A 10834-nucleotide genomic window follows, 5' to 3' on the forward strand; every position below is an offset into this window, starting at 1 on the left:
TGGTAGCATTTTACACAGATTTGGCACAGGTGTTGATGCTGTGTATTTGGGATGRTGAGGGAGCAGGTACAGGCTTAGCGCTAAGGCAAAAAGCCAAGGTCATTACCTATTGAAATCCTGTGGATGAAATTCAGTACAGATGAATGCAAATAAATGCAGCTTGGGAAGCATGATCTGAAAGGCAGAGAGTTTTAGGTTCCAAAATAACAGTTCAAACAGATTATATGGAGAAGTATTTCCTCCAGTGTATTAAAAAAGAAGAAGAAATATCTTGGTCCCTTTCAGCGTAACACTTGCAGTTATTATAAGCTGCCTAGAATGAGAAGGGCTCTGTAAGGACAAGACATAAGGACATAAGCAAATCCCAAGCTGGGTTAGTGCAAAATTTGTTCCCATGAGTTTATGTTCAAAAATTCAATGATTTACCAGAAAAGGATATGACATCTTTGAGAGTGTACAGAATTAGTCAGCAGATGAGAGGTGATACTAGCATTCATGGATAACTGCCCTTATAGCAACTTTTGCATCTTGGGAATACCCTAGATGACAGCAAACCTATTTATTTGTTCCAATAGAAATCTTTTGGGGGAGGGCATTCCCTGTGGTAGCTTTATCTAATCCCTCTAATGTTGTGCAGGAAAGGAATAAGGAGTACATGAATCTTCTGGTTTCTAATTTGCTCAAAAAGCCAATGCTGACTGATTGAACTGATGACTTCTTAAGCTTGATTACTTTTTCATCTGCCTGTGAAATGCAGAACATGTAAAAACTTCCTGTTTGTATACTCTTTGAGTCCATTTATGTCACGTCCCATTGTATTTCACTACATCATCTGCTGCCTAAAACCCTGGTGAGGGAACAGCAGGTCAYGGTGGTTATACTGCAGCAAGCAGGGATAAGGACAGATGGAGGCTACCGCACACTGTAACAAATAATGTATTTTTTTTTTTTTTTGGTGCAGGATGGATGTCTGCTGTGTCCCCCTTTTTGTTTGATCTCTTTGTATTTTCCTTTACTGTTATATCTCTTCCACTAGATCCTAAATCCAAAATTTGTGATGTTTGACTTCAGCAGCATTGCATTGTGAATGAATTTTTCCATCATGTATTTAACATCATAGTGTCTTTTTCTGGAAACACTGTGCAGCATAACAGACTGTGCAATGCTCATATTCTAAACTACAAGTCATATCATTTATACCTCTCTTTTTTTTCCCCCCTCTATCCAACGGAATATTTTGGCCTTTTTGGCAAAATAAATTTATATCATCCCTCCTTATCACCAATATTTTCAGAAATGTTATCTGAGGCTTCATGGGATTTATAGCTTGGTAGTTTTAGGATTTTGTTCTCTGGCAAAAGCTGAGTTCTCTCACAAGGTTGTATTTCACTTGATGTGCTACAGCTTGTATTTTCCTGGAGGCTACTTGTTCACTTACAGGCTCAAGATAGAAACCATGAAGTATTCTAGAAATCTATCCTTCCAAACCTAAATACATCAAAAAGTGGTTTTAAAAGAGCTTTTCTGAAAATGTTAGATGTGAGATCCAGAAAATAATGCAAAAAATTACAAAAAAGAAAGGCAAACATAATATGCTTTTATAGAATTCACACATTTAAAGGAAATATAATCCTGGGACTTAATTCTAAGATGTAAAGAAGGAAAACAAAATAAAATCCACCAAACCCCAAACACTAGCAAGTGTGGCTAGTCTGGTAGGCCTATATTTTGCCCAGCTATCAGATGTTAGGGGTCTCATTACACTTGCAGGTAGGAACTTTGGCAAGACCATGAGTTCAACACCAGAGGAATACCCTCGAGGGCAGAGCTCTTATTTGTCAGTTAAGTACTCTGATAAAACTGTGATAGGAAAGACATGCCAATATTTGATGCTAGAGGTAATTAGCTAGTAACTTTTTCTCTCAACACAGTAGCTCCAGGTTTTTGTCAGTTGTTACCCTATTTTGCCTCAGTGATCTGTTCTTTTACCTCTGGTTAGCTCTAGTTAGAGTGGAGATGTTTTGCCATCTTATGAATGAATCTTTGATTCTTTGTCATTTTACGTCTCCTTTTGGCCAACCTTAGGTTTTTATTCCTAGAGGACATCCTAGAGCTTACTTAAAGGTCTGCTGCAGYCCATTTGCATTACATTGTCTCCTCTATGTATCATTGCATGCATTTCCTGCTCGTGCTTTGGGTTGGGAACAGTTTGTGCTTAGCACAGATAGGGTTTGGTCAGCGGCAGGTCTTTCAGGTGCTCTTCAGAGGTATTTCCCACCTAGGTGCGTTATGAGATTCAGGTTGATGGAGCATATGTAATCTAGTGAGTGAAGCTAAYGGGAAGAGAAAGAGGAGATCAGATTCCTGCAAGACAACTTCCATTGGGCAAGACAGGAACACTTGCAGACAGAACATTTGGTTACCAAGAGTGTTTGGATTGCCAGATCTTTTGTGCTAGGCAGGAAGTGAAACGGTCTTCRGAAATTAAACTCTCGATGACAAGGAAAATGTCTAATTCAGTGGGAGTACTTGACCTGAAATTCCCTGCTGTGCCAGTCTTGTTACAGGAGGAGATTTTATTTGGTGTCCTCTGCTTTCTTTCTTCATTTCAACATTTTGGACTCATGCATTTGCATGTGGTCAGCCTGTGAGAGATTTCCCTTACTGACCTGTACGTCAGATGTACCTGCTTGCCTTGTGCCAGGGCTTAGTTCCAGATGTTAGTGGTACAACAKCTACATCCTCTCTCTTACAGCTGCTGTCGTCTGGGGGACAAGATATTTCTTTTATGTCAAACTTTTTGAAAAGTTATGGATAAAGTCAAACACCGTCATCTGTATTTAGACATTTAAATGTCAGAAAAGCCAATCACCTGCTGTCATATTGTTAGAACAGTCACTTTTTTTTGCAGGGAAGAAAGATTAAGGATAATAAACATTGGGATCTGATGTTAGTGGTTGTTGAAAAAAAAACAAAGAAAATCTCACCTGCTCATCTCTGTCTCTTTGCTGGTTGGTGGCCAAGGTGCGGACCGCTTCTATGACAACATTGAGGATATGATTGGTTTCCGGCCATGGCCCTTGATTAAGATATGCTGGTTGGTGTTCACCCCGGGCATGTGCCTGGTAAGTACGTGCAATTACAACAGCATGGCRTATTTATATTGGGTTCCTGGATTTGCAGTAGAAAAGGTTGATTTGTTTTCAAAGTGCTACYGTAATTTTATCAAATTGCTATGGAGAAACAGAAGTTGGTCTGTAGTTGAGGCTGCAATTTGTTTCCTATGTAAAGCCCTATCTTTTCTGGAAAATTGTTTGAGCCTGAAAGCCCTCTTGTTCACTCTGAAGGCAAAGGAAAATGCACCCTCAAAGTCTGAAGAGGTTTGGTCAAATTACTTCTGAATAGAAGACCAGTGACAATTATCCTTTTCTGAAATACTTGCTTCAACTCGTGTTTCTGTGACCTGCTGTGGCTCAGAAATATCTTGCTATGGCCATTTGCTTTATGTATTGTTAAGCCTCTTTGAAAACGTTTCTGACAACTTTATTTAAAGAAAGTGCACCTAAGTCAGGCAAGTTCTTCTGTATTTTGAATTTATGTTCAGTCTTGCTCCACTGACTTTTACATGATCTCTGAGCCAAATTCTGCTCTTCTGTCTGGTGTGGATGGTTGTTTTCTCTGACCTCAGTGGGAACATAGATGGGATCTATGGCTACAGTTTACAAAAGATTTCCGGTCCTTTGTCCATGGGCTTCAGCAGGAGTTGAATCTCTGGGGAGTTTTCAAAGCTAGTGCCTGATCCATCCCAAATTGTCTGAGACCTCTGTAGTCAGAAGGCCCCAAGAATGGGATATCTGTGCCCAGGTGGTACTTCCGGAGAGCTTCTGAGAATGCCAATGCAAAGTCCTGACTTTGATATGACTCAGTTGCTGCCTCAGAGTTGCTGGACCCTCAGAGTTGCTGCCAACTTTGTTTAGTTTGATCCCATAGGAAACCTGAATGCTGTACATGGTGCGCAGCCTGACTCCGAGATAACTCCTTGAGCAGTCAGTGTGCCATTCCCTGCCCTGCTGCAGCTAGCAAGGCCCATGCTAGCTCTTGCAAGACAACACAGTCATTGCTATCTAGACTGCGCTTCCAGTATGGCCAGACTACCTGCCTCCTTTTGCCCCCTTTGCTCTGGCTATGTCTGTGTTTTCCTCCTCAGGCAATCTTCCTGTTTTCCCTGATCAAGTATACACCCTTGAAATACAATAATGTCTACGTGTACCCACCCTGGGGCTATGTGGTGGGCTGGCTGATGGCACTCTCCTCCATGGTCTGTATTCCTCTCTACGCCGTCTTCATCCTCCTGAAAACCAAGGGACCCCTGAAGCAGGTACTGAGATCATTGTCAGCAAGCAAGTTACTTGTACAGTGTACTAAGCTTCTTCCAGATAACTTGTGAGAAGGGCTCCAGAGAAAATATACATAATGCATTTCTTTGAGAAGGCAAATTATGGGYGTAGCCCTTCCCTAGAATGCCCTATAGCTCTTGCTGGTAATCTGGAAGATTTGGGGAGTCTCAGCACAGCTCCCAGGAAGATCATCAAACATCCAGTGTCTTCTGGGAGACATCAGACCACCACATATGGTGCAATATGTAGATATATGCAGAACATCTCTAACGCTCACTCCACTGGGTAGCAGAGTACCCCCTAAGTGTGTGCAATGCCAGAGTGGCTGACAGAGGTCATGGCTGTGTTTATCTCTGCTCAGCTCACCCCAATGTGGGGAAAGTCCTAGCATTTGGAGCTTGAGCTGGGCATTTCTAGCTCCAGTCAGCTATAGCTCCCCAAAAGGCTGCTTGAGACCACAGGCTGATTGTCTTGACTTATAGTCTGGTTGGTCTCACTGGCCAYGCAAGTAAAGCTGGCATAACATCATCTTTGCTTCCTCTTCCTTTACTGATTTGTACCAGTGCAAACTAGATGCAAAACTAGGTACTGTTTTACCTTTACCTCTTGTCTTTTGTCCCTGCTCCCCCTTTCATCTTGGATCAGGACTGTGTTACCTTCTCTGAAGAAATTGCACATGGCTATTAAGGAGGAGATGCTCACATATCTACAAAAGTCTGTGCCTTTCAAAAGGCCTGTGACTCTCTTTACCTGTAGGCATCTTGGCCTTGTCAGAGCTCTGGGCTAGATCCTAGGAACAATTGTGGCTGAAAAAATGGGGTCATGGAGGAGTAACCCATGATCCACAGAGGAGGACTGGAGTTACATGCAGCGCATATAACTTTCAGCACAGTTTCTCTCCCTCTACCTCTGGCTTCCCCTGCACTGATTGCAAGCTTGATCGCAGCTGAGTGATGGTCTGCAGGTGAGTGGGAAACAGGAATGTCTCTGTGGACATGGTGAAGGTGTCCCACTGGGAGACATGTGGAGAGGAGGCGCCTGCACTGCTAATGCAGGCAGGAATGGGCTGTATGTGGGACATCCTCTTCGGCTCTGCCTCCCCGTGGAAGCTAGTGCTGAATCTGTGCCAGTGAGGGCTCTTATTTACTGTTTGAGAACGGTGACTTAACAAGAAGTGACAGGCTCTGTGGAAAAGCAAGATAATGCCCATCTCGAATTCAGAAGAAGTAATGAGGCAATGCCCAGACAGAGGCAGAAGAGACGGAAAAGCCTTCAGAGAAGTAGTGAAAGAGGCATAAATGTTGCAGACAGGGGTACRGAGGAGAAAGACAACACAGTGAAATGGGCTCGTAACTCCTTTTGACCATTCAGCCTCCTGGTTACCACTGGTGTCTTTGATGCGCTTAGGTCTTTGCAGAGGAGCCCAGAGCCATGCACTCCAGGAGTGATGCAGCCACCTCTGCTGGGAGCAGCACGGAGTGGCCAGAGCTCTGCCCTGGTGTCTTCCTCAGTGACTCCTGGCCTCCTTGGCTAGTGGCTTGGCCTTGCTTGCCRTCTATGAGGGTGTGGATAGCAAAGGCACCCTAACACTTGAATTAGCTTAATGCTGACAGAGAGGACCTTACAGCCTGCTGTAGGTTTTGGACCAACTCATTTCAGCTCAGAATGGGACTTTAAAAAGACCCTGGAATAGTAACTTTGGTGTACAAACAAGTACAAAGCAGTGTTAGCCAAAAAGGGTCTTTGGCAGAAGACGTATAGAGATATTGAATCCCTTGAAAAAAGGGCTTAGTGTTAGACTGTGCTAAGGTATTGGCACCCTGGAAAATAAATTACAATTCCTTTGGCAATTGAACATAGCTTTAAGGAAATCTAAGTACTTCTGCTTCTATGATTCTTTCAATTTGGAAATGTAACCTTCTAATATGAGAAAGTCTGGGTGAATGTTTTGCCTGTGTTCTGTGATRCAATTTGCTCCAAAAAAAGAGAGTCCTGTCTCTTATAGCCCTCTCCTGYGCTCAAGACCATTTAGTGGTAATGCATCTTCCCTTTCCCATGGTCAGTTTGAAGAGTTTGACCATGCAGTGGGTAACATGTTGGACTCTCYGCAGCTCAGAGATTTCATGAGGGCTCAGAGCTGTCAGTGAAGTAATGGTCCTAGTGTCCCACCTGTTAACCAAGCAATGTGTTTTATCTATGGCAAATTGCTTTGAGTCCCTGGAGTGAAATATTACTGTGAATGCTTATTTTATGGCGCATCCAAGGGACTGATTTGGCCAATTTCAGATTGGGATTTTTTCTGTTTTTCCTGGTTTAGATGAAATTAGATGTAACTTCCAGGGATTTCTCAGTTACATTATTATTAAGACACTTACATGGACATACTTTAAGAAAGCAACCTGGGCTGATTCAGAGGAGGATCAAAGTAAACCACACAATGTGTTTTGGAATATTTACTCCAGTTTTGAAAACTGTTTTTCTCAAAATTTACCTGTTGCTTTTTTCCAGTTATGCCTCACAAATATAATAAGTTAATTTGCTGACACAAGTGCTTCCAGGTACAGTGCATTTCAACTGAATATTGCAAACCATTCACTGAAAGCAAGATTGTAATTGGTAATTATGATCAGTCACTGCAACAAACTGATTCCTCTTGTTACACTTGGCTGACCAAGAAACACAAATGTTGTTTCTTAATGTGTCTGCTTAAGACAGCTCAAGAGCAAAACATGCAATGAACTACTCACAGAGAAGCTTTAGGCCAAGACTGATTTCAGAAATTATGAGGTAAATACTTCAGAATAAATGAGAGAAATCCTGAATTCTGGCAGGTGTTTTGCAATTAGTGGAAGTATTTGAAATTAATCAAAYGAGTCATGGATGAATAGCCTGCTCTGCTTGTGGTGTGCTCTGTTAAGTGAGGAGTATACACTGGCTTTAACAGGCTGTGAAGGGAAAAATTAGTAACTGCAAAAGTCAGTATTTATCAGGGAAATGATATGCCTCCCATGAAGCTGGGCAGGTGGCTGCAGGACACATCAGGTTACTGGGTTGTGGCAAGGAGCTCAGGGTCTTGGGAAGATTCGTGGTAACAAAGGAGCTTCAAAAACACAATCGGAAAGGTCAGGAAATCACAGCTGCTGGTTGAGAAAGGTAACTCAACACATTTCACCCAAACAGCTCCAWTTTTTTTGCACCTTTTTTAACAATAAACTGCCCCAAAGGCCCGAAAGCTGGGACTACACTAGGGGACACCTTCAGGGCACCCCTCTGCAGCAAGGAGGACAGCATTGCAGAGGACAGGGACAACTCTGAACACCTTGTCCAATGTAACCTTGCCCAGGAGGCATGGTGGGAGCYGGTGTGGGGCAGGACAAGTGGGTAACCCACCAGAACAACATCTGTGATCCTTTTTCCTCCTGGGGAGAGGTGGTGAGGGGTTGAGCTCTGTGATGGCCCCAGCGAAGCATGGGTGGCTGCCACTGAGCCCTGCCCGCCCCACTATGGTTTGTTGGGCTGTCAGAGGGGAGCTGAGCCGATGTCATGGCGCAGGAGCTCCTCACTGTTGGGAAGCCAATGCCGTACCAGAGGAGGGCTGCTGAGGCAGGTATCACCATATGACCTGTTTTATGGGAACTGAAATGAAGGGGAGAGCTGTTTGAGATCTTGACTTTTCTATTGCTTCCAGCCAGAGCAGTGGATCCAGGTCTTTGTATGGGCCAGACCGTTTTGAAAGTTCCACAGTTCCATCAAAGCAGTGGGAAGCACTACTGCTCAGCATAAGAAAACAAATTGGGATTTACACAGACTTTTTCCACAACCACAGAAAATGTCTATGGTGAAATCAGGGGACTAGAGGCCATGTTACATAACCAGTAGCATCCTTCCTCCCAGAAACATGTCTGTGAGAAGCCGTGTGTGTTTGGTCATCACACAGCACAGCTGTAAAATGGTCATCAGTCCATGGTGTGAGTTTGAGCCTAGAGGTGAAATAATTGCCACTGAGAAAACCTAAAGGTAGGAAAGCAAGCCTGCTCTCTGGTACAGCTATTCAGTGGGAAAGGAGCAGGAATTTGGGAGCATTAGCTCTCCAGATGCCTTTGCCCCCAGCAATTGTTGTGGATTGCTATTGGGTGTCACTTTGTTTATCAGCTTAATTAACAGAGACTTCCTCTATCTGCCTGCATCTCTGCAGCGGCTAAAGCAGCTCATTTCCCCTGCGGAGGATCTGCCCCAGCCGAAGAAGCAGCATGTGGCTGGAGAGTCCGAGCCCTGGGATGGCTTTCAGGCAGAGCACAGAGCACTGTCCCCTCCCGTCAAGGAGGTACTTGGCACCACAGAGGGAGAAACCCACTTGTAAAGCACCAGGGATGTCTCCTTCATATTCTGGATTGATTCTCTCTCTTCTTCCTGAAGTGGTTTCCTTTCTCTCCTGGACTCTTCCCTTCTCTCCTTCACATCAGAGACATAAGCATCTGGGACACCCTTTCCTTCTGGCTGSTTGGTGGCATGGACTGGGTCAGCATTTCTTTTGGCACTTTGGGGATGGATCTCCCTGTCAGCCCCTGGGAAGAGAGCAAAATGATTTTGTCAGAGGCGTCCTCCAGCACTCACACTGAGGAAAAAGAGAAAAGCAAAAAAGCAGCATGTTAACCAAAAAGAARAAAATGTGGTAATGCTAGGAGGGAGGAAAGGAAACCATAGTGGTAAGAAAGAGCAGAGCATAAAGGTATGCAGGAGTAAAGTCAGGGATGCAGTGGCACAAAACGATGGGGCGTTAGCACAGGAAATAAGTGAGTTGGTTCAGAAGTACATAAGAAGCTGGAGGATGACAAAGGAAAGTGCATTGCTAGGTCACCTACATGCAAGGGAGAGGGAGCCTGGAACATATCATAGGCAATGATAAAAGGAGACTGCAGCATTAGTAGTTACAGCTTCGGTTGTCACTAAAAAGGAAGAGAGTGACCATGCTTAATGTAATCATAGTTATTGATGAAGGATCTCAAGACAATCTCAGAATGGAAAGGGATGAAGAACAGGTATCTAGGTGACTTGCTTTATTCAAATTTACATGGTCCAGTGAAAATGCATCCAAGAATGAAATAGCTGAACCTTTGACCATTCTTTCGGAAAAATCATGGAGTGCAGGAAAAGTCCCAGACCAGTCAATTAAAAATGAACTGCCGCACAGAAGGGAGAAATGAAACCCCAGGGACTGCACACCCACAAATTTAACTGCACTGCCAGGGCATTTTATAGAGGAATTAATAAAGGAGTTGATGGGCCTGATTCATGCTGTAGAGTAGCTTTAGGACAAGGGTGGGAGAAGGATTGTTCTCCCGTGGCTTTGCTGCAGCTGACTGCTCCAGGGATAAGGAAGACAGATAATCGAGCACAATGATCATAAGCTCAGGAAAGATAAAGGGATAATTAATAGGTAAGATGGGTTCACTGGAAACAGATTGTGTCAAATTAAAGGTCTCTAGTTGCTAGGGTAGTCATGAACATGACGCAATGGCTGGGAGGTATTTCACTTGAATGCAGCATTTGGTACAGTTTTATACAACATCGACCTGTGGAGACTGGGACTTTACACAGCACAGCTGTAAAATGCAGTGCCAAAGCCTATCTGAGCACATATCAGAATTTCACAGTTAAAATCACAGGAAAAGCCAATGGTAGGATCTCCTCAGGAGCATTAACGTGGTCTGTGGAACACATGCCGGTGGAAGGCTATGTTGCAAAAATGGTGTATCAAACCATGCAGGAGAATTGCCATTAAAAAGAATCACAGATGCCACAGGTTCCTGTCCTTTACCTTGTTCCTTGTTCCAAGTAATTACTTGTCCCTGTGCTATGTGGAGATAAACCACCAGTGCTGAATATAAGTGGGAAATTCAGGCCTCCTCTGTGCAATGCAGTGCCTTTTCCAATTGCTATGGGAACCTTATCTTTTGCAATTTTATGTGCATTTAACTCATGAATTAACATAGGGCAATTTYCCCACTTTTAATTTCCTTTTCCTTAAAAATTAAAATTAAAAATTGCTGCTGAAATGAACACYGAAAGGCAAGTATCAAAGTTCATACCTCTCTGGGATGTTGTAATTTTATTGGAGATTATTTACAATAAAGATAGAGATAGCTGGCAAACCTCATTCTTAATTCCCTGCAAAGGACTGCAGCATCACATAAGACACTATTTTATTTTTTAAAGAGCTAAATATCATGTTTCAGCAAAAGTCATAGGAAGAGCTTAAAATCCAAGGGCTTGCAGTCAGGCCTCATGGTAAGTATTTTGTGTTTTTTTTTCCTGTCTTCCTCCTAGAGGCTTTGCTCTGTTGGGTATTTGATGAGGTTGCCCACGATTTGGTGGGCTGAGCGACTCCCTGTGGAGTGGCTCCTCACGCAGCCAGAACAGAAGCCAGTAGCTGCCAC

General features: G+C 43.5%; 1 protein-coding gene across 1 annotated transcript in view; it reads left to right on the forward strand.

Moving 5' to 3' along the window:
* LOC146584825 (sodium- and chloride-dependent betaine transporter-like) overlaps positions 1-8757 on the forward strand; it is a 31115-nt gene extending 22358 nt beyond the window's left edge. Inside the window, exons 13-15 of the mRNA XM_085324127.1 lie at positions 3025-3125; positions 4208-4378; positions 8593-8757. Of these exons, the coding sequence (XP_085180253.1) occupies positions 3025-3125; positions 4208-4378; positions 8593-8757 (437 nt within the window). The remainder of the gene's footprint in view (positions 1-3024; positions 3126-4207; positions 4379-8592) is intronic.
* Positions 8758-10834: the final 2077 nt, after the last annotated feature.

The sequence above is a fragment of the Rhea americana genome, unplaced genomic scaffold (assembly GCF_003343005.1).
Source record: "Rhea americana isolate MKP2758 unplaced genomic scaffold, rheAme1 scaffold_9, whole genome shotgun sequence".
Classification (NCBI taxonomy): Eukaryota; Metazoa; Chordata; class Aves; order Rheiformes; family Rheidae; genus Rhea; species Rhea americana.